The sequence below is a fragment of the Leptodactylus fuscus genome, chromosome 2 (assembly GCF_031893055.1).
Source record: "Leptodactylus fuscus isolate aLepFus1 chromosome 2, aLepFus1.hap2, whole genome shotgun sequence".
Classification (NCBI taxonomy): Eukaryota; Metazoa; Chordata; class Amphibia; order Anura; family Leptodactylidae; genus Leptodactylus; species Leptodactylus fuscus.
In genome coordinates this window covers 56,359,070-56,384,277 of record NC_134266.1, presented here as the reverse complement: position 1 = coordinate 56,384,277, position 25,208 = coordinate 56,359,070, and the positions used below count along the sequence as shown (strand labels likewise).

The window sequence follows — 25,208 nt, the reverse complement described above, 5'->3', positions numbered from 1 at the left end:
TTGGTTCAAAAAAACCACAACAAAATCTGCAACAAAAAAAGCGGAATTTTTGCAATGTGGGGACGTAACCTTTGGCCATCATGAAAGGATTAAAGTGGTCATATTTGTTACTCTTTGTAATAACCAAGCAAATTCCCTGAATAATTAGCGATTGAAAGTGGGTTAGGTTACTCCTCATATTATTAATTCCATTATTGGTATCATTATGAATGTCATCGGAATATTATTATCCTTAACACTGTCATAGAAATAATAACCTGTTTGTAGTTTTTCTTAAGCAGCCCAATGTTACGGTATCACATGTTGGCCGCAATTCTGTCCTTATTTCCTGGGAAGCAGAAGAAATAGCTGAAACAGAAAATTTTAGTGTTTGCTATCTTCTTTCCTATCAATTTTCAGATAAAGCAAAGGAACCGCCACGCAAGGTAATTAATATTTTATTCTTATCTCTATTCATTTCAACATTTTTTCTTAGAATTTCTTAACAATGTCTGTAGACTCCATGTACTATATTTACTGTTGCAAAGGGCAAAGCAGTTATACAATTGTACCTATTATAAATGGCCTCCAGATAGGAACTACATGAATTTTTCTGCAGCTCATTCATAATATAGAATTAGCAGGTAAGGCCATGTCACTTGTGTGTTACCTCCACTTCACAAGGAACATACAGTACAACTTGACAACGCAATAGCTTCTGTAGGTTCTCTAAGAAATACAATACAATTACCTGGCAGTTTGGGGTCCATATAAATATATAGCTCTTAGAAATACTTATTAGAGAAATAAAGAACCGGTGTCTACATGGAAAAACCTATACTGGAATTGTCTGGTACAGATTTACGATCTCCACTCTATAGCAAAACGCATTAACCACATTATACGATATTGGTTGCATTTCCTATGTCGCTATGTTCTTTAAGCCCGGGGCCTCACAGGATGAAAACACCATGATTTGCAGAAACGCTGCAGGAAAAATCTCTAAGTGAATCCCATGCCCACTTTGCAGTAAAAACCACCGTGCAGACACGCCACAATTTTCAAAACCATGTCAATTATACCTACGGAAATGCCGGCGGTTTCCCTATAGGTATAATTGCAACAGAAAGTCTGTGGAGGAAAACTTTGCAAACTTTCTGTTTAAAAAGCTGCGTGAAGAACTGTTATTTGTTCCCGCCACTGTTTTTCCTGCAGTGCTTTATTGCTGCAGGATGTCCCATGAGGCCTTAGCCTAAAGCTAGTTTTAGGCCAAGACCCCACTTAGCGAAATGCAGCTAATAAATGCTGCAAAATAAATTGCAGTAAAAATGTGTTTTTTAACTTTTTGCTGTTTTTCTCTGCCTTTATTCCTCACCCCTATTAAAACTATAGGGACAATGCCTTACAGGTTTTCACAGAAATTACATGGGATGGCCTTACTACAGTCTTCCAGCCCCATAAGATGGGTAGTTACCTGTGACAACATAACAGGAGGCTGCATAGAGCATGTCCTGGGCGCTAGATGCTGTTTGTGGTGAGGGAAACCCATCTAAAAACTTCCAAGGGAGGGAAGCAAAAAAGAAAAACCCCTAGAGAACTCCTTTAGGCCAGGGCCCCATGTGTCGTAAATGCCACGGTTCACCCACGGCGGAAACACTGTAGAAAAAAAGCAGCATTTTACAGTCATTGTCTGGTCTAGCGAATCCCATGCTCCCTTTGCGGGCAGTGGACACACTGTGATTTCCAAAACCGTTGCGGACATATCAATTATGCCTACGTAAATGCTGGTGGTTTCCCTATAGGTATGATTGAAGAAGAAAGTCAGCAGAGGCAACCTCTGTGAACTTTATGTGAAAAGCGGTGCAGGAAAAAAACACGATGCGTTGCTGCCACGGTTATTCCTGCAGCGCTTTTTTTTTTTTTCCTGCGGCACGCTACAAGGGGCCTTAGATAGAATATTGTGAATTCTATCACAAAGTAAACTTAGGTAGCCACACAGATAGGATATAGTATATCACTTTGTGATACAATGTCGTAAAATACTTTTGTCTTGAAAAGTTACTAATGCCGTGATTTTCTTTCTAAAAAATAAATGGAAAGAGTTTCGTCAATGATGGTAGATGCATATAGAAAGTCTTCTGTTTGCAATCTTTACTAGAAACTCTAAACTTTGGTAATCTTTAACCCTTGCTGACATCCACTGTAATAGTATGTCATGACTTTAAACACAGCAGGGACTGGGTGGTATGCCCATGATCAGAGTACTCTCTGATTGTTGACATTAACCCTTGACATACCTCTATCAAATATGACTGAGACATCTGACGACTTTTGGTGTGGGAGCCTATTGAAGGCTATAGGCAGCCTATGATAGAAGTGAATGTGCAGTAGCAATGCCTGAGCTATAAACATATAAAAATATTTCATCCATACGGGGAACTCAATAGTAGAAAAAAAATTAAAATGGCTAAACCATCTCTTTCTTTTTTGCCATTTCGCTTACCAAAAAACATTGAAAAATTGGTCAAAATGTCAAAAAATCTACAATTATGTAAATAACCTTCAAGGCACTAGCCCAATCGGGTGAGGAGGACCTTGGGCGAAGCGTGTACAAATTCCACAAATGTTCCACAAATTCTTCAACACCTTTTATTATGTAAATACACAACGTGTTTCAGGCTTTCTGCCCTTTTTCAAGTGCAAACAATGAACTGGCTGTCAGTCACTGGCGTGAGTTGCCCTACAATGGTAAAATCTAAAATGGTATCAATAACAATTACAACTTATTTTACAACTTATTCCACACAAAAAAGAAGGAATCCTTCCACAATTCTGTACACGGAAATATAAAAAAGTGATATGAGTGATATGACAACGCAAGGCATTTTTTTATTTTTCAAAGATTTGGATTTTTGTAAAGGTGTTTAAATATATCCAAAACTATATACATTTGGTGTTGATATGATTGAATCAGCCCAGAGAATATAGGTAACATGTCATTTTACAACAAGTCTCAAGTGTGTAGGGAAATCAAGAGGATTAAAGCAGACAAGGCCGGAGGACCTCATGGGATAAGCGCAAGAGTTCTTAAAATGTGCAGAGCTGTGCGGTGTTATTACACACATGTACAATATGAGTCTAAAGCTGGGAGTGGTACCTCAACAGTGGAAAACATCTTGTGTGGTACCAGTACCAAAGAAACCCAACCCGATGGACTACAATGACTACCGACCTGTAGCACTGACATCCCACCTGATGAAGGTCCTAGAGAAACTGGTCCTGACACACTTACGCCCTCTAGTGAACTCCGCTCTGGACCTCCTCCAGTTTGCCTATCAACCGGGCATTGGGGTAGATGACGCCATCATGCACGTTCTTCACAGAGCTCTCTCTCACCTGGAGAAACCCGGAAACACTGCGAGAATAATGTTCTTTGATTTCTCCAGTGCATTCAACACCATTCAGCCAGGGCTATTGAGGGAGAAGCTGAACCTTGGTGGGGTGGACCAGCACCTAACTGGATCCTAGACTACCTGACAACCCGCCCTCACTATGTGAGAGCCCAGGACTGTATGTCTGACACTGTGATCTGTAGTACAGGGGCACCACAAGGTACAGTTCTTGACCCATTTCTCTTCACACTGTACACTGCTGACTTTAGGCACAACTCATCCAGCTGTTACTTACAGAAGTACTCCAATGACTCTGCTATAGTAGGCCTCATCACTGATGGTGATGATAGGGAATACAGAGACTTAAACCGGGACTTTGTTGAATGGTGCCAGCAGAACCACCTCAGGATTAATGCTGGGAAGACCAAGGAGATGGTGGTGGACTTTAGTAAACAGAGAAGTGCTCCAACCCCGGTGGAGATCCAAGGGACATGAATTGAGATAGTCATGACCTATAAGTATCTGGGTGTGCTCCTCAATAATAAACTAGACTGGGCTGATCACCTGGAGGTGCTGCACAGAAAGGGTCACAGCAGGCTCTACCTGCTCAGGAAGCTGAGGGCCTTCAGAGTCCAGGGGCCACTTCTTAGGGCCTTTTTCAACTCTCTGGTTGCTTCAGCCATCTTTTTCAGTGTGGCCTGCTGGGGGAGCAGTGTATCAACCACGGACAGAAATAGACTTGACAGGCTGATCAGGAGGGCCAGCTCTGTCCCGGGGAGCCCCCTGGACCCAGTACAGGTGGTGGGTGAGAGAAGGATACTGTCCGTGGTGAGCTCCATGCAGGAGAATACTGTAAATCCCACCCCATGTATGAGACCTTGATGGCACTTAGCAGCACTGTAAGTGACTGTCTGCTTCACCCCAAGTGTGAGAAGGAGCGCTATCGCTATGAAGTCTTCCTTCTTTCTTCTTCTGTTCCTTAGCTGCTATGGACTCCTAGTATATCTTCTCTTCTCAGCTTATGTGTGTCTACTTCTGTAATATATTACTGTGTATTATCCTGTATCTGTATTACTATGCTGCTGTAACATACTGAAATTTCCTCACTGTGAGACTATTAAAAGGATTAGCTTATATTAGCTTATCTTATTTTGGCTTCAAAGTGAATGCTGTAAATATAAAACAAAAATGTTGAAAAAACAATTTGTCCTGCAAAAAAGGAAGGGTTTTTAATGCCCATTGTTCTGATCCAAGTTTTTACCCTATGCATAGAGATTACCCTCTCTCATTTCTCTTTCACTATGTCTCTACAGTATTAGTCTTCATTCAATTCACATCTTTTAGGAACTGCGTTGTTAATATCTAAGGAAACCAAATGTATTTTCCGTCCTATAGCAAGTATAAGCAATATATTTTACTGTGTTTGCTGATAGACATTTTACAGCTTTCTTTCTTTTTCTTTAGTTTCTATTAGAAACAACTAATCACAAAATTAGACTACATATGCATCCGGGACTGGTGGGGTCGGTATCAAATGCATTTTGTGAGTCTCAAAAAATACAGTTTCACAGTATCCCTGCAGAATTTACTTACAATGCTCCACCAGGTGAGTCATATATTATACACATGACCTTTACATATACAATAAAAGTGTTAAAGTATATTTAACAGTCTGCGCTGTTCTGGTTTGGTCTTTGCAACAATTGATACTCATCTGACAATATCGATAAGTGGGAAAAATGGAACAGAACAGATGCAAAATGACCATCATCAATGAACATTGATGGCGATTAGATTCGTGAAAAATGTCACTGTTGTGTACATAAGGGCTAAGGAGGCGTTCACACTACCACAGTGTCCATGCCGGGGTTTCAGTCCTAAACTTTGGGAAAACTGGACAGGGGACGGCTTTCCGGCGGTGAACTTTAAAACCCATTAGTTCAAATAGGTTTTTATAGGTAACCGCCGGTGTCTGTATGCTGCCTCACCGCCTAAAATCCGTTTTATTTGCATGGACACAAAGTCCTGCAAGTGCGACTTTGAGTCTGTGCAAAAAACCCAAAAAAAACAGTTTCCCCGTGGAGAGGCGGTATACAGACACCAGCGATTACCTTTAAAAAACCATTCAAGGATGGAAACCCTGCGGCATACAGACCGAGCTTCATAGTCACCACAGGATAGTATGTTGCTGGGAGACATTATAGATAACTAGAATGCTAGGATTCCATTTCCCAGTATGATATTCGGGCTGGTAAATCTGGCATGCACATAGGCTGAGGAAAAGTCTATAAACTGACAACTTAAAACCACACAAGCCGATCCTATATCCAGTTTGGTTAAAGACTCCAATTTCTCATAAAACAAATCTGACACTATTGTCATATTGTCAATATGTTAGAAAAACCCTTGAAAAACTGCAATTGACTACATAACTACTAGGGGTAGGGGAATACATAGGCACACTTAGGAGAGAGAGACCATATCAGAGAGGACACATCCCTATACCTCCAAAAATACATAACACACACACACACACATATATATATATATATATATATATATATATATATATAGTTATTACAAATATAGTGGTCAATACCAAATACCTGGTCAGAGTTGATGGGAACATGGATGGAGCTAAAAACAGGGCAATCCTGGAAGAAAACCTGTTGGAAGCTGCAAAAGACTTGAGACTTGGAAGGAGATTCACCTTCCAGCAAGACAATGACCCTAAACATACAGTCAGAGTTACAGTGGAATGATTTATATCAAAGAACATTCATGTGTTAACTGGCCAAGTCACAGGCCAGACCTAAATCCCATTGAGCATCTGGAGAAAGACATGAATATGGAGGATTATGTAGATAATCTGTTTTCCCTTTGTCCAAACAGCAGCATAACACATGGGGTATTCCTGCCCCTGTGTGCTGTCAGGATAGGTGGAACTTTTAATTAATCAACATTCCCCTTTAAGAGGTCAGGGAAACCTCCCCCTCCCTGTGTTAGTTATAAAGTAAAGTAACACATTCCGAAAAAATATTAAGAACATATTGCAATAGGGCTTAAGGGAGGGTAGCTTGTGCTGCTGTTTGGACTAAGGGAAAACAGATTATCTACATAATCCTCCATTCCCCTTACGTCCAACAGCAGCACAGCACAGGGGGATGTAGCAAGTAACCCCCTTAGGGAGGGACCCCTTGGCATGCTGTTGACAAGACCGAATGTCCGAAGGCAGTTGCCTCCGAACTACGCCAATCCAACCTATCATGTCTAAAAAGATTAAATGAGCTTTCCAGGTAGCAACAGCGCAAATCTGTTCTAGTGAAACTGAACATCTTTATGCCCAAGAGGCAGAAACCATTCTGGTGGAGTGGGCTCACTCTCATTCTGGGACAGAGAGCCCTTGAGAACGGAAGGAAGCAATGCTTCCTTTAGCCATCTGGAAAAAGAGGGAGAAAACCAGGAAAGAATCTCAGCTGCACCCCGTCGGGAAAAAAAGAAAAAGAAAAAAAGATAGATAGATAGATAGATAGATAGATAGATAGATAAGGTTAGTGTAGTGGAGCTTGAAGCTCACCAACTCGTATGGCAGAAGTGACCACCTAGAGGAAGGTCATCTTGTAAGACAAGAGTTTAAGGTCTACCTCCTCCAGAGGCTCAACAGAGGTCCGCAGAGCCCCTGAAGGACCGCCTACAGATCCCACTAAGGTACAGAGGACTAGGCTGCTCTGGAGAAATTATAAGATAGATTCTGTGGTGGAGAGAGACACTTGTTTCTCAGAACACCAAATCTTGAAAAAAATCTAACAATCCTTTGGTAGCTCATGGTAGTAGAAGCTGCTCTGGAGCAGACTAAGGTCTTCCGGACGGTGTTATAGTCCTCTAAGTTAGCATAAGAACTGGCCAATTTCCAAACCATAGAGGAGGCCACAGAGCCTCATCCACCTGTCCAGTCATACAGGACAGAAAAAACACAGGGAAGGGGAGGTTTCCCTGACCTCTTAAAGGGGAAGGTTGATTAATTAAAAGTTCCACCTGTCCTGACAGCGCACAGGGGCAGGACTACACCATGTGTTGTGCTGCTGTTGGATGTAAGGGGAATGACTGTTCACAGCCGCTCTCCATCCAATCTGGCTGAACTTGAGCTATTTTGCAAAGAAGTATGGGGACAAAAATCTTAGTCTCTAGATGTGAAAAACTGGTAGACTCGTACCCCAAAACTTGACTTGTGGCTGTAACTTCTGCGGAAAGTGGCTCTACAAAGTATTGATATGGGGGCTGAATACTTTGCACATCACACTTTTCAGATTTTTATTTGATTCAAATTTTTAAAACCATGTATCATTTTCCTTTCCACTTTACAATTATCTGCTACTTTGTGTTGGTCTAGCACTTACAATCTCAATAACAAACATTTAAATTTGTGGTTGTAAGGTGATAAAATGTGAAAAAGTTCAAAGGGTGTGAATACTTGTGCAAAGTACTGTATTCATCTGAACTCTACACTCACCTACTGTTTTTAACCCTCTTTCTTCATAGCTTGTAAGCCCTTGCAGGCAGGGCCCTCTATCCCACTGTGCCAATCGGTCATTGTTAGTATTATATCTGCTGCAGGGTTCAGCGCACACTCAGCTTTGCTGCATCTCTGATGCAGTAAAGCTGAGTGTGCAGAAGGGTTCGGCGCATCTCTAATGCAGCAGAGGTGAGTGTGCAGCAGGGTTCAGTGCATCTCTGATAAAGCAGAGCTGAGTGTGGAGCAGGGTTCAGCGGTTCTCCGGTGTAGCAGCGGTTCTCCGGTGTAGCAGTGCTGGCCGTGCGCTCAGCTCGGCTGCATCTCCGGAGTAGACAAGCTGAGCGCACTGCTACATCTCGGCATAGGAATGCATTGACCAGCGTTGCTTGGCCGAATGCCATATAGAGTACAGCATTTGGCCAATCAACGCTGGTTCTGCCAGAGGAGGCGGAGTCTAAGATCGGCCCACAGCAGTCTCCATTCTGGTCCGATCTTAGACTCCGCCTCCTCACAGACAAGCTTCCGGGAGAACCAGCGTTGATTGGCTGAATGCTGTACTCTATATGGCATTCGGCCAATCAACGCTGGTCTATGCATTCCTATGGGAAAAAGTCAGCTCCCGCATATCGCAAGCTGACAGGGATCCCGACAAGATAGAGCCCCAAAGAGCTGGGTGAGTGACATTCCCACCTTAATAAAGGTAATCTCACAGTCACATAGTTCACAGTCTCAAATTAACTGAATGTTAAATCCACCATTCGTATAAAGCGGAGGTCACCTGATTTAGCCAGCCAATTACTTTTTCCGATTTTTTTTGATGCGCCCGTTGTCGTAGTTCCTGTCCCACCTCCCCTGCGCAGTTATTGGTGCAAAAAAAGCGCCAGGGAAGGTGGGAGGGGATATGAATTTTTAGTGCGTTTGCCTCATGGTATTCGATTGGAATAAAATACCTCGAACGGCCTGATATTCGATCGAATATCTATTCGATCGAACAGTGTTCGCTCAGCTCTAATAATAATAATAATAATAGTGAAAAATTATCTAGTGTATATAAGTCATAGCTAATATATTTTATGTTAGAACAAACTATATCCAAATATATCATAAAGAGCAGTATACTCACAAACCCACCAGTGGCAAATTACAAAATACTCTGGGCATTATTCCTTGGCCCTGAACATGACTGAAGATATAGAGAATCTAGCTGCAATTGAGATTCTCAATACATGTTTTCATAGCAAAGTGCCTGCTGAGAATGTTACGTCCAGGAGATTGAAAAATTATAACCAATATGGCTGAAAATCCTGTTAAAATGTTTGCAAAAATATCAACTGCACAACTGTTGTTTGCCACTTCCTATCTATTTCCCTATAAACCCCAGATCTTTATATATATATATATATATATATATATATATATATATATATATATATATTATATAGGAAATTACTTGAATAATTTATTTCCCTGTATTTACTGAATATGTAGGAATGACCTTGTAATGCAAAGTGATGAGTAGTATGATGGAGTGATGGAGATACTTAACAATTATGAACAATTATAATTTTTACTTTCCTATAGCAATTGCAATTTTTTATATAAAACATTTTTCTGATAGTTAGTATTAGGTATTATATGAGGATGTTTTAGAGCTGATCATAAAATACATTTCTTCCTGTTTACTCAAAAAGATATGTTATTTTCTTTCAGTTTACATCAACAATGTATCATGTGTATTGTTCAACATAACCAATCTAAATTGTTCCTGGAACTTTGCAACAGATACCCCTGAGGACTTGGACTATTCATTTGCATTGAGGTATAGCATTATATCGTATTATCCTGTCTCTTAATGTTGGATAAAACTGAAAAAGCATTAACCCTGTATGGTTTTCTTCTACATAGGTTAAACTCTAAATGGTTGTCATGTAGACACTATTTTAAGAGGCACAAAAAGAATACCGGCTGTTATATGCAAGATGTTTTTTCAGACTATAACGATGACACACCTCTGAAACGGATAAAGATTGGATTCTTCAGTGATTTCCACAGTGTCACAAAAATATTTAGTCCAGAAGCTGTAGGTGAGACATATCTATCTATCTATCTATCTATCTATCTATCTATCTATCTATTTATCTATCATCTATCTATCTATATCTCTATTAGTATCTATCTATCTCCTATCTATCTCCTATCTATCTCCTATCTATCTCTTTATCTATCTATCTATCTATCTATCTATCTATCATCTATATCTCTATTAGTATCTATCTCTCTATCTATCTCCTATCTATCTATCTATCTATCTATCTATCTATCTATCTATCTATCATCTATATCTCTATTAGTATCTATCTATCATCTATATCTCTATTAGTATCTATCTATCTATCTATCTATCTATCTATCTATCTATCATCTATCTATCTATCTATATCTCTATTAGTATCTATCTATCTCCTATCTATCTCCTATCTATCTCTTTATCTATCTATCTATCTATCTATCTATCTATCTATCTATCATCTATATCTCTATTAGTATCTATCTATCATCTATATCTCTATTAGTATCTATCTATCTATCTATCTATCTATCTATCTATCTATCTATCTATCTATATCTCTATTAGTATCTATCTATCATCTATATCTCTATTAGTATCTATCTATCTCTCTATCTATCTCTCTATCTATCTCCTATCTATATATCTATTTATCTATCTATATCTCTATTAGTATCTATCTATCATCTATATCTCTATTAGTATCTATCTATTATCTCTCTCTCTCTCTATCTCTCTATCTATCTCCTATCTATCTATCTATCTATCTATCTATCTATCTATCTATCTATCATCTATATCTCTATTAGTATCTATCTATCATCTATATCTCTATTGGTATCTACCTCTCTATCTATCTCCTATCTATCTATCTATCTATCTATCTATCTATCTATCTATCTATCTATCATCTATATCTCTATTAGTATCTATCTATCTATCTATCTATCTCCTATCTATCTATCTATCTCCTATCTATCTCCTATCTATCTATCTATCTATCTATCTATCTAACTATCTATCTGGCAATAGAAAGTTCACAGGAGCACCATGATACCATGTGTGATTGCTGTGTCACAGATCTTTGACCAAAAAGATCCACCAAGGAGATACAAAAAAAGACAGCACTCAAAAAATGTGAAAAAAAAACACACTGAGGTCAGAGCCTCACGTGTAAATGCATCAGTTTTGCTGTGGCATAAATGCCACAGAAAAAAAACACATTGTTTTACAGTCTCTAGCGTACCCCATCCACACATTGCGAAAAAAATATACGCAGCAGATATACTGGTGTAGATATATGGTGTAACTTGATGCTATGTACTTCCTGTGTACCTTCCACACTACCTCCCTGTCATTGACCCCTTCTCTCTCACTCCATTACAACCCCCTCCCTATCTCCATAGCTAAGCTACTACTAGCCACTACTACTAGCCACTACTAGCCCTTCCCAACTAACTCAGCCCCCCACCCCCACCGCAGCATACTTGCCTATCTTCCTCTCTGGGGGACAGCTCCTCCATTTCACTGTGAGCAGGCCAAAGTTGCTTTTATTCCACTGTCCTGGCGCATGCACAGACCAGAAGTACCTGTGATGCTTATGCAGTAGAGATGGAGTGCCATCTCTACTGCATGTGTGTCACAGGCACCTTCAGACTGTGCAAGCACTTACAGAGAGGAAGAGAGGAGGAGCTGTTCCTGAACAGGTAGGCTTGGTCAGTATTGATGGTACAGGTGACTTTCCATTTTGGAAGCAGTGATATAGAACATCACTGGATTATCAGAAATCGTCCCTGGGGTGGTCATGTTGCCGCCCCAGGGATATGGATAATTATAGAAGTTTTTTTTTATTTTTTTATGTAAGTAAATTAGAAGTTAGGCAGGATGAGAGGGTTTAGTTTATGGGTTAATTCTTATTTTATCCCGGACAACCCCTTTAACTTACAGGGAAATCTCACTGCCAGATTATATCATTTTATCTCTGTAAGTAAAAACAGTTAAAGTCATTTTGCGTGATTTGACTTATTTTCCTTAATATCTGTGATAGGGTAAGTGTTGGAATCCCACTATACACATTGAATGACTGGCCCGTCCCATTGAAATTGGTGGGTCTAGCTGATACGCATCTAATGTGTATGACCAGCATAAAAGAGTTACACAGCCTAATGGGCCAAACGTCTTGTACGTCAAATCAGTAGTGTAGTAGTAGTAATACTGGTTGATTCCATTGGACATGTCAGCTGATAAGTACATTGTCTGCTAAAGCCTTCTGATAGAGTGGTATCTGTCCTAGCACAGCTCTTAAAGGTGACCCCCACTGTTGGGACAAGGATGTAAGGTTTTTACCAATTTCCAAAAATATATTATCCTGTAGGATGCCATCTGTTTTTATGATTTTGTATAGAATGGGGAGAAGCTTTTATCTGTTAAGTGTGACTCTGGCATCATTTATGAACTTTATCTGACCATTATACTCCAAGGTGTTTAGAAGCATGTTGCAATATTGTCTGGAATTGTTAACATTTAGACAGTAATAGTAGATCTGCCCCAATGTATTTAGATTCTATAGATAAAACAGTGGTTAAAGGATATCTTCCACCCCAATATTACCTTGATATAAACTTCTCTAAATTTCCTTTGAAAGAATGTGAGGTTACTTAAAAATGAAACTACTAAAAATATCAAATTACAAAACAGATCCTGTATTCATTGTGATGTATATGTGTATCATAGAAATACTTACTCCTCCAAGAAATATTCAAGTGCTATTGGAAGACAGGAATGTTATAATAAAATGGTTTCCACCACCAAGTATTGTTTTTGATGTCCTTCAAGATGGAATGACATCTACATATGATCCTGAAGAAGAGGGGAATTTTGTATATGAGATAAGAGTTATAGAGAATAAATCAAAAAAGATATTCAGGGTAAGTACATAGAGATCACTATTTTCCTACATAATGTTAGGTACTATGGGAAAAATAAAAGTGCACAAACAAATTAACGCTTTACTTCTTTTTTTTAATTACTTTTCCTTAAAAGGAATCTTACATTAAAGCAGTTCTTCATGATGAGCCCGCCTAATTAAAATTGTAGGGCATGTTCCCCATTTGCAGATCAAAAAATTCCCATATATGGCTCCCATATGGTATACAACCACTTTTTTTTTGCCTCACACTCAGTATATGACCCTCTTTATTTGGCCGCTCCCCAGTATATGACCACAATTACCTCCCCAACAATATATAACCCCCCTTTAAAAACTCCCCACAGTATATGGCCCCTCTTTTTGCCTCCCCACAATAAATGGCACCCAATTTTTGGCCACCCCCAAAGCATATGCTGGGGGGGGGGCATTTTCTTGTTTAATTGGCTGCTACTTATGGTCCTATTGCCTACAGGGTGCACTGTAGTTGATGCTAAAGAACACCAGGAGGCCAGAGGCGTCATCCTGGCCTCCTTCAGCATCATGCCGTATATGCAGTGCTGCCTAGAAGCAGCAGCAGGGGCTGGCACAGGAACATGAACGGATAGGTGAGTAAAAAGTATTGGCCAGTATTTATTGCAATACAATGATACGTAGTGGCTGATTAGTATAAGAAATACCTCCCCCAGTTTATTCCATGAGGTGTCACCTGAGGCCACGTTACATAGTAAATGAGGTTGGATGAAGACATCAGTCTATTAAGTCCAACCTAAAACCCTACAGTCCCCTACAGTGTTGATCCAGAGGAAGGCAAAAAAAACCCCAAAACACGAGGCTTATGCCAATTGTCCCATTTCAGGGGGAAAAAATTCCTTCCCAACCCCAATCTGGCAGTCAGTATAAAACCCTGGATCAACATGTCCTTAAAATCTAGAGTCCATAACCCGTAATATTGTTTCCCCTTGAGAAAAGCATCCATGCCCTCTTTGAACTTGTTTAATGAATCCGCCATCACCACTTCCTGGGGCAGAGAGTTCCAGAGCCTCGTTGATCTTACTGTGAAGAATCCCCTTCTATGTTTCTGGTGAAACCTTCTCTCCTCCAGATGTAGAGGATGTCCTCTTGTCACCATCACTGGCCTAGGAGTAAAAAGATCCCTAGAAAGTTCTTTGTATTGTCCCTTCATGTATTTGTACATTGTTATTAGATCTCCCCGTAGACATCTTTTCTCTAAACTGAATAACCCGAAGTTTGTTAATCTATCATTGTACTCCAGTCCACCCATTCCCCTAATCATTTTGGTTGCCTGTCTTTGCACTTTTTCAAGTTCACTTATGTCTTTCTTGTATACTGGGGTCCAAAATTGCGCACAATATTCTAAGTGTAGCCCTACCAGTTATTTGTATAGAGGCATAACTATGTTCTTGTCATGAGAATCTAGACCTCTGTTGATACAGTGTCCAGCTCAATTTTGGCACGGATACCACAGCTTATTCAGCGGCAGAGCCTATGGTGGGAGCCCCTTTGATGTTTAGGCTCATTCATCCCACTGCAGGATGTCTACCAATTCCTCTTCCATTTCTGCCTTGTAAACATTTCCTTAGCCTACATTCACACCATAGAAGAGCAAAAAAGTCGGGAAAAATATCCATTTTTCATGGCTGTTTTGCAAGCCAAGGAGAGGACATTTTCACATATTCCTCACACATTACAATGTATGGAGGGATCTTTGAAAATGGACAGAAATAGATCATGACCTATATTTTTAAGGTTCATGACCGTCATGTAAATGGCTCTGTACACAAACACTTGTTTTTCACTGTCGTATGAATGTAGGCTATGGGTTAACTTGATGGTCGATCAATAAACCTTTACAGCTGACACGCTACTACAGGGGAAATAGTTTTTACAGCAAGAGATGTTGTACATGGAGGAGTAAATTGCTAAAAAAAATGTTTTGTTTTTTTTTTTCATTTGCAGCAACCAAATTATATTGAAAAAGAAGAGCAAATATTTACAGATCTGGCAAAGGACAAAAAATATTGTTTACAAATAAGAGCGCGGCACAATCATAGCAAGTTCTGGGGAGAATGGAGCGAGCCTGTATTTATAAACAAAGGTATCATCTGCTGCATGCAAACACTTCACCCTTGTCTATGTACATTATTCTGAATGTCCAAGTAAAGGACACATCAACTTCCTGTATTGTCCTTGTGAATACATTACTTGACTTTCACATACAATGTGCGATTTGTGGAAACCACTGATCTGTACATGACTGCTGAATGTAAATTCTAGACATGTCGCGAGATATGGAAATGTCCTTAAAAAAAAAAAAAAATAAAGCATTGAATAATAATAATAATAATAATAATAATAATAATAATAATAATAATTTAGGTAATTCAGATGCTATGAATATTATTATAGATGATTATGATTATGACTATTTGCTCAGAGTAGTGTCATTATGAAAACTTCAGCACTATTTAGAACAGTAATGGCCAATTCTATATAGAATACAGACTTTTTATTGATCAACCAGAGCAACTTGTAAACTGGTCAGCAGATGATACCAGGAGTAACAACAGGGGCAAGCAATGTGGACCAGATTTTAGTCTTACCTTAATATTGTCCTCAAGAGGATTCTGTCAACAGAACCCAGCATATCAACCCACAGGTAGATGGCTTAGGGCCATTTGAATCAAATGCTGTTTTCCTCTTGTGAATCAGTGCCTCCTAAAGTATCTTAGCCATAGATTCAGAAGAGTAAAAGACCATTTGATTCAGGTAAACCTATGCTATCTATAAGTTAAAATATATCTTTCTACCGTATTAGCCAGTGGAAATGAAATATAAAAATTGAGAGTCTTCAGTAGTTTATACCTTTTTAATGGCTAACAAAAATGATGAGAGATTGCAAGCTTTTGAAACTACTCAGGTTTCTTCATCAGGCATGGTATAAGACAAATTCTGATTTGTGTTATAATTTCACAATTTGCGTTATACCATGCCTGATGAAGTGACCTGAGTAGTCTCGAAAGCTTGCAATCTGTCATCACTTTTGTTAGCCATTAAAAAGGTATAAACTACTGAAAATTCTCAAATTTTATATTTCATATGCTATCAGCAAGGATAGGTGACAGACTCTCTCTAATATTCTTGACAACGAATCATCGAGATTCCCTTTGCCATAGATGCCTCCCTTTAATGGCAACACCAGCCCCCTTACAGCCTACACAAGCCACAAGTCCCCCCTCATAGCCTGTGCCAGTAAAATGTCTGTTGTAGCAAACAACAGATTCCCCTATAACAGATAGCTACATACTCCATACAGTAGGGGCACCCAAATATGACTCTGTTCTCTCTTTCTTATGAGAAAATCACTTTACAAGACTTTATTCTTATAAATAATATTTTATTTGTGACAGCCTTTAGAGGACTTAATAATCTGAAAGGAATTAAACCAATAAACACATTTATATACTTAATGATTAGAATTGGATTAAGAGAAGTTCTGGTCAAAGTAAGGAGTCAGATAGTGAAGTTGGATAAATGTAGCAGATATTTTGGCCTGCTTACTGATACTGAAGCATTTTGTGTTCCACAGTTCCTATTTCTACTGTAAATGGGGACAGAGAATTGCAACCATCATTAGCCATCTATAACATGTATTGTATAAAGAAGTACTTTGGTAATCTCTCTCATATGCTCACATGCTGGCTATTCACAATGGGATGACACTATTATACTAAGGTAGGGATACCCACATAACAGCCCTGGGAACTAGTAATGCAATCTCTTCCTTTTTGCTCCACCTTTCTAGTTACCATTTATTTCAGTAACTGTATGTGGTATGTAGACCCCATCTCTACTCACATGGGGCACTTACAGACCACTAGAGATGAGCGAGTACTGTTCGGATCAGCCGATCCGAACAGCACGCTCCATAGAAATGAATGGATGCACCTGGTACTTCCGCTTTGACGCTGGCCGGCCGCTTAACCCCCCGCGTGCCGGCTACGTCCATTCATTTCTATGCGAGCGTGCTGTTCGGATCGGCTGATCCAAACAGTACTCGTTCATCTCTACAGACCACTAGTTTCCTGATCAGCCCTATCAGTTGGACACCCAACGACCAGACATATGTCCTTACCAAGTTCACTTAAAGGGATTCTACCATTAAAAAACTTTTTTTTCTAGGTAACACGTCAGAATAGCCTTTAGAAAGGCTATTTGTCTCCTACCTTTGGAAGTGATCTCCGCCGCGCCGTTCGTTCAAAATACCGGTTTGTTCCGGTATGCTAATTAGTTCTCTCGCAGCAATGGGGGCGTTCCCCAGCGCAGGAGATGCGATGGGGTCGTCCCCATTGCTGCTCGAAAACCGACTCCAGGGCCGCCTCTATCTTCTGCTGCATCCTCTCCTTCCTTCTTCGGCTTGACGTCGGACACCTGCGCAGTACGCTCTGTTCGGCAAACTTGCGGTGTCGGCACTATGGCCGTGGGCATGCATAGTACGTTTGGTGAAGTTCGCCGAACAGAGCGTACTGCGCAGGCATCCGACGTCAAGCCGAAGAAGGAAGGGGAGGATGCATAAGAAGATAGAGGCGGCGCTGGAGTCGGTTTGCAAGCAGCAATGGGGACACCCCCATCGCTGCGAGAGAACTAATTAGCATACTGGTACAAACCGGTATTTTGAACGAACGGCGCGGCGGAGATCACTTCCAAAAGTAGGAGACGAATAGCCTATCTAAAGGCTATTCTGATGTGTTACCTAGAAAAAAATGTTTTTTAATGGTAGAATCTCTTTAAGAACAATTTAGTCAACAATTCTATTCAACCTCTCAATAGCATTTTATATACTGTGTCTCCATGTATTTGTTAGACAAGAACGTCTTTCCAGAATGGATTCTGATTGTGATTGGACCAGCCTTGTTTGCCGCCCTGGTTTTCTACTTATGCAAAAGGTACAGTAAACCATTTTTATTCACTTGACCTAAAATAAGCCGATGTAGTGCGACTTCTCACATTGCAGCATATTTAACAGCATATTTTAAGGGAGCCTGTCACCAGGAAGCTCGATATTAAACCAGCCACAGTGCAGTGTAGGGACAATTATGCTGAGCACTATCATAACTTCAGACAGGCCTATAGATGCACCATTACCTTAAAAAATAAAGAAATATGTAAAATAAATAAATAAATATGCAAATAAGGCTCAAATGCAAGAGTCATGCCATATGACGCACCTCATTGCGCTTGAGCCTTGTTTACATGTTTATAAAATATTTTACATTCGCTGTGTAGTTGAAGGGATTCTAGCGAATCCCATCCCCACAGTACGGGAAAATACGAACTGTGGACATGCTGTGATATCCAAAACCATTGCGTCTTTAGAAATCACAGCACATCAGTTATACCTACAGTAACGCTGGTGGTTTAATTGAAGTAGAAAGTTCTTTCTGTAAAATATGCTGTGGGAAAAACTGTGATGCTTTACTACCGTGGTTTTTCGTGCAGTACTTTTTTACTGCCGGATGTTAAGTGGGGCCTTAGCCTAAAAGTCTATTGGTTTAGTTGTACTTTAAGATGTATAATTGGTATAGTGCTCCTTTTTATAAGGCATGTTGCCTATTTGTGTATTACACCCATTTTACACCAATTTATTGCTATGCTTTAGTTAAAAAAAAAACACACACAAAGAGAGGAATCCCACTGTTTCTTATGGGTTAAACTCATGTCAGTGTATAATGTTGTTAGCAATATATTGTAATTCATTAGTATTTTTATTGTTACATTTTTCCTTACTTCTAGTTGCATCAAAATCAGATGATCTGGTAAATATTGTATGCTGTGCATGGCTTAAGCAATGATACATTTTTAAAAATATTTTGCAGATATATGAAAATAATGCTTCTTACACCAATACCACATCCATCTCAAAATATAAAAAACTGGTTATATACGAATGGATCAAATGATCTTAGAATGCAGGTAAGTTTATACTGAAATGAGAAGAATGCCTGAATTATTGTTTTTTCAGTATCTATGGGGCATACATTTTTAGTTGTTTAGCTATTTATTAAAGGAGTTTTCCAGGATAAACCAATATTCCTAACCTAATGCACACTCCCCCCCCCCCATATCTATAGTCATTTTCGTTAGGCAGTGGTGGCTGAACAAGCTGGGGAAACAGGGAGGGGGTGTGAGTGAGAAAGGGGGAGTGAGTGAGAGAGGGAGGGGAAGAGAGTCAGCTCTGAGTAAAGCGCAAGGCATCATAGTAGTTGTAGGAAAACAGAACAGGAAGCTACCCTCGTAAACAAATGCAGAAGATGCCAAGAGCTCATAGAGAGCCTAGAAATCACTCAAAACACTGATAAATGAATTTAGTTGAACTTATTAACCTATTAATAGCAACCAACTTTTGAAAAAAAAAAAAAAACATTTAAAATTGAGACATATTCTCAAACAGCACGCTCACAGCACACTCCCATAGAAATTAATGGAAGCGGCCGGCACGCGGGGGGTTAAGCGGCCGGCTGCCGGCAAAGTCTGCGTGGCAGGTGCTTCCATTCATTTCTATGGGAGCGTGCTGTTTGGATCGGCTGATCCGAACAGTGTTCGCTCATCTCTAATTCTGACCAAACCTATTCCAAAAGACAGCCTTTTGGCCATTTGTTGGGTTTTAAAACTCACCGTGCACAGTGCTCAATGAAATGTGATCCACTGGGGCTGGGAAGTGTATGAGATGATGCACAATGTATATATATATATATATATATATATATATATATATATATATATATATATATATATATAATACAAAAAACAAAGCAAAAAAGTAAATGAAAAGAAAACAACAATAACCAGAAAACACCACTGGTGACACAACAATATGTTTTGACTGTATAAACATTACTGTAATGGTGAGAAAAGTAAAATCTTTGAGAACTTGTGGTATAAACCCCCCCCCCCCCCCCCGACATTTGCCCTCCTCTTCTGTTTAAGTTTTCCTGGATATTAAAATAAAGAAAAAACGTAAAAATAAAATTGTCATAAATATATATCACTGAAAAAATTACTAAAAATTATTCAGAAAAAAATATTATAGCCCTCAAAACCACAAGTATGGAAAAACCTGAAACCGTATCAGTACCTTAATTAGGGAACACAGCCGGGTCCTGAAGTGACACACTAAGGGCTAGTTCTCACGGGGGCAATGAGGAAGATTTTGACAGTGGACTTCGCCTCAAAATCTGCCTCCATACAATGGTGGTCTATGGAGACGGCTAGCTTTCATTTTTCTGCTAGCAGTTTTTTGCTTCTAGCAGAAAAAAGAAGCGACATGACTAGAGATGAGCGAGTAGTATTCGATCGAGTAGAATACTACGGTATTCGAAATACTCGTACTCGTTCAAATACTACTCCTATTCGCAGTAAACATTTGATTCAGAACCATACACTGTATAGCATTCGGCAAATCAATGCTGGTTCTGCAGCAGGCTCGTCCTTGCTAGTCGGGAGAGCTGGCAGCTTGCGGTTATGCGGGAGCTGACTTTTTCTCATAGCAATGCATTGACCAGCATTGATTGGCCGAATGCTATACAGTGTACAGCATTCGGCCAATCAACGCTGGTTCTGCCAGAGGCTTGTCTGTGAGGAGGCGAAGTCTAAGATCGGACCGAGCAGTCTCCATTGTGGTCCAATCTTAGACTCTGCCTCATCACAGACGAGCCTCCGGCAGAACCAGCGTTGATTGGCCGAATGCTTTACACTGTATAGCATTCGGTCAATCAACGCTGGTCAATGCATTCCTATGAGAAAAAGTCAGCTTCCGCATAACCGCAAGCTGCCAGCTCTCCCGACTAGCAAAGACGAGCCTGCTGCAGAACCAGCGTTGATTTACCGAATGCTATACATATCTAGGATTCCATATCCAACTTGTTTTGGCTTCCTATTCCTCCTCCTTCCTACCGACACACTGAAGAAGGTCTTTATTTGGACCGAAACGTCTGTATATTTGTTGGAATAAAATGACGTTTCAGAAGCATACTCATGGATTGCTGGAAATGTCTGTCATTGTCATTCCTGATGTATACAAACTAAGAGAATTTAATTATTTATTTGTTTTTTGTTTGTTTCTCACTTTTCCAGGCAAATATTGCTGGACAAAATGAACAGTCGGTTCCACTTACTGAATTAGAGATTGTTACGACGACTAGACACTGTGATAAGAAACTTTAAAGAAGCCAAACATTTTGTCTGCTGAAATTACCAGTTTTGAGTATTCAGCCGTCGATTGTTCAATTGTTACTTAATTGTAACAGTGACCAATGCACACTTACAAAAGGCATTGTTGGTTCGCATCATTCCCTTATGAAAAATTTGCATTTTTGAGCTTCTTGGATGATTGTCTCTAACATCTTTGTTTCTTTGCTTGGGATAATGAACTGTATGAACTCTAGAAAGAATGGAGATGATTTTCTATTGCAGTTCTAACTTGGCTTGTGGCGCATCTAGTTTGAGATATTTTTTTAACTTACTAGTCACTTATCAGAAAAAGGCGTTAAGATGAGACAAAATGCAATGAAATGTTGGCATAAAGTTTTGACTCAAAGTAAGCCAACTAAGGCCGGGGGTCCACGGGCCAGAAACTCCGCCATTTGCCTGTGGCGTTTTACAGTACAGGCATAGTGGAAGCGAATCCCATGCCCACTTTGCGGTGAAAACCATAGTGTGGAGATGCTGCGATTTCCAAAACTGGCGTGGCTTTGGAAATTGCAGCATGTCAATCATATCTACAAAAACGCCAGTGGTTTCCCCATAGATATAATTGTAACAGAAAGTGATTTTAAATAATAATTAGAGATGAGCGAACACTGTTCGGAACAGCCGTTCCGAACAGCACGCTCACAGCACGCTCCCATAGAAATGAAAGGAAGCGGCCGGCACGCGGTAGGGTTAAGCGGCCGGCCGCCGGCAAAGTCTGCGTGCCAGGTGCTTCCATTCATTTCTATGGGAGCGTGCTGATCCGAACAGTGTTCGCTCATCTCTAATAATAATATATACTCAGATAAATTGCAGAAAGTACGGGGTGCACGATGTTCCTCTACCTTTACACTACCCCCTTTTTATTCTTCTTTGTTGGATATTCCAATGATGGCGGCTGTTTGCATTCATCATCTGTATTCCAAATATACTGTACATATGATTTGATTTTTTTATTACTATTTATTACATATACATAGTGCTGAATGTTGTACCCTTTCGCTATACACCATATTTATGTATGCCAATTTCAATAATAAAAAAACCCAAAACCTTTTGATGTTGTTTTTTGGTCACAATATATATTCTAACAAATTTAGAGCTCAGCAAATCTTCAGTTATTATATACTGCAGGTATATTAATAAATTAATTAGAGCAGAAATTCGTTCTTCAAGGATGTTCATTCACTAAATACTATAAATTGAGCACTTGTGCGACACCCACCAAGTTGTATTGGGCATCGAACACAGCTGCATGTGAATAGTGTCCAAATAGATAAAAAGCACTGATGCAAATGCAATAATAAAACATAACGTTTACTGATATACGTAAAAAATAACCGTAAGATTCATCATAGTGAAAACTTGTATAAATCTGAAAAAAATAGAAGCAACAGGAAGAGCAACCAGGAAGAGAGAAAATGGTCCCTAAACTCACCCTCACAACCCCCCCATCTTCCATGTAATAACTCCCACCCTGACAAGGACAGTATCAAACTGTAGCTCAAATGTAAGTCCCTAAGCGTTTCTTGGCACGTTAGATGCCAGTCATCAGGAGATCTTAACTCACTTACTATCAATAGGATACTGATACTTGGTACACAGAAAAAGAAAACAAAAATCAAAAGAAAGATCAAAACAGCCAGCCTACAGTGGTGGGACAGGTTCTCACTGTCCTCAGTGGAGGATAAGCTACCTAACTAACTCCTCACATAATGACAGGGGCCAAATTATGCCCAAAGAGTGGCAGATTAAATAATACATCGACTCCTCCCTCGTGATAAACTTTAAACCGTCAGAGCTGTACTACCTTCCACCATGAGGGGGGATCCATGTGTACTACTTCAGAACGCAGCAAAATGCGCCCACTAGTGACGCAGATGACGTCACTTCCGGCCATATGCGTCCAGGTTTCCGTTTGGGGAGTCTGCTTGGGGAAAACCTATCCGTATTAAAAAGTGGTTATCTAAGGAAACCCCCAGTCCCCATAGACTATAATGGAGTCCATGTGGTTTCTGCTTGGTTTCTGAACAAAAAATGTGGAGAGAAAAGTGTTGCTTGAAGGACTTTTCTCTCTGCAAAATATTTCTCATGTGGATAGGTGAACAGAATGGCCAGAACGCAGATGGGAAATGGGCCTATGAGGTGGCGTGTTCCAGCATATAAAGCACAGCAGCAGGAAGCCATACCCATGAAACATAACACAGGCAATCACCTCCCTTTGGATGGGGTTTGACCAAATCAATGCCCGTAAACCACAAAAAGTTCATCTCACCCTCATGACAACCATTAATATGTCTTGCCACTGGGGTGTCATTGTTCATTGCATATATCAATCCTCCTCCTAAATTCTCTATTGGTCTTCCTACTGTATTCCAACTTACATTAACATGTGGTTTTATAAATAAATCGCCTTGAATGACACAATATAAAAAGTCTACAATACTTCTAAATTGCACTGAATTGTATTGTTCAGCCTAAGGCTGACAGCAGAACTTAATTGATTAATTCAGAAGGATACCATGTTGGCCATAAAATGGCATGACAAACTGCGATCTTGTTGCATTGATTCTGATGGGAGGGGATCAAGGCACACAGACCCCTTAGATGTCGCAGTTATTGGTCATCTAAGGGGTTAATCCTCTGTGTTTTCACTACAGCAGGTTATCTGCATTCATGCCGTATAATTACGCCAATTTACATTAACCACTTTGTTCCTCTGACACAACAGTACTTCGTATGGTCAGAAGTGGTTGGTGAACTGTCTCCTTGCAATTAAGACCTGTTTCTATACGTTATACATTATAGAAATGATATTTATAACAGTGTTACAATAATATTTGCAGCACGATTTCTCTCTTCTTCAGTATCCACCTTCATATCTGTAACAATATAAACAGTAAATAATTAGTACTGGAGATTCAGAGCCTATATTTTCCAGTCAATGACATCCTCAAGGTCTCTTCTTGCCTACTGTTTGACCTTGGTTTTAAAAGCATAAAAAGAAAGAAGATACAACCTTGTAACTAGAAATCAGTCCATCAAGAATAATTCCGACTATCTAATGCAGAATGAGAAAATACACACTTGTCTCCTAAGTCTGTCCTTTAAACAGTTCTTAGAATCAGAACAATAAAGTGAGCTTTATTCATCATTTTAAATATATGCAGCCAATTAATTATCCCTATGTTTGATACAGTTGCTAATTGTGACAGTAAAGTGTATTGAATATATATTTTAGATATGTATAATAGTTGTGATACCCTTGTAGGTTAGATGATTCTTTTATCCTATATAGTAGGTGGGAATACAACTCTGGGCCCCGATCAGTTGGTTGAAAGAGCAACGGTCCTTAGGGGGCATTTACACAGAATAAAGTGGCGCTGATTCTGCCACAACAACTCGTGGCAGAATCAGTGCTGATGAAAGACTCCCATTGACTTCAATGGGTTCCGTCTTCTTCGGTACACATTGAAGTCAATAGGAGTCTTTTTTTATCAGTGCTGATTCTGCCGCGAGTTATCGTGGCAGAATCAGTGCCACTTTACTCCATGGAATGCCCCCTTAGAGTGTAGGCTTTTTTACCAAGCCCAGCACCAAATATTTTATAGTGGCTATGATGCAAGTGAATGAGACTGAGCTGCAGTATCTGGCACAGAAAATGTACTGTACACCACCTTGTAAAATGGAGGCTCCAAAGTCAATACACGAGGAACAGTGGTGACCACAAATAGGAAAAATTACCACCGGCAAATTGGGGTCTCTCCATTAAAGGGGCTACTACCTCCCCTAAGCATATTCAACTGCTAACACCGTATAACAGAGCATATTACAGTAAAAAACATGTCATGCATGTACAACATTTGTATAAACAGAACATTGAAGTCTTAGGCAAATGAGGCATTTTGTGCCTTCAGCCCTAAGAAAATTGGTTTTGGTGCTGAGATAGGATTGGTGATGTCATAGCAGTGGGAGGATCTCGCCGCATGGGATGGCACAGGCTTCACATATTAGGGTATGGTCACATAGTGGAAAATGAAGAGAAATTCCACTTCATTTTCT

At 39.8% G+C, this 25,208-nt stretch overlaps 1 protein-coding gene across 1 annotated transcript in view; it reads left to right on the top strand.

Moving 5' to 3' along the window:
• Window positions 1–21,614, top strand: part of LOC142194617 (interleukin-5 receptor subunit alpha-like) — a 36,018-nt gene extending 14,404 nt beyond the window's left edge. Inside the window, exons 3-11 of the mRNA XM_075263867.1 lie at window positions 268–425; window positions 4,836–4,977; window positions 9,595–9,703; window positions 9,790–9,968; window positions 12,686–12,879; window positions 14,859–14,997; window positions 17,764–17,845; window positions 18,776–18,872; window positions 21,033–21,614. Of these exons, the coding sequence (XP_075119968.1) occupies window positions 268–425; window positions 4,836–4,977; window positions 9,595–9,703; window positions 9,790–9,968; window positions 12,686–12,879; window positions 14,859–14,997; window positions 17,764–17,845; window positions 18,776–18,872; window positions 21,033–21,122 (1,190 nt within the window). The 3' untranslated portion in view covers window positions 21,123–21,614. The remainder of the gene's footprint in view (window positions 1–267; window positions 426–4,835; window positions 4,978–9,594; window positions 9,704–9,789; window positions 9,969–12,685; window positions 12,880–14,858; window positions 14,998–17,763; window positions 17,846–18,775; window positions 18,873–21,032) is intronic.
• The last annotated feature ends 3,594 nt before the right edge of the window (window positions 21,615–25,208 follow it).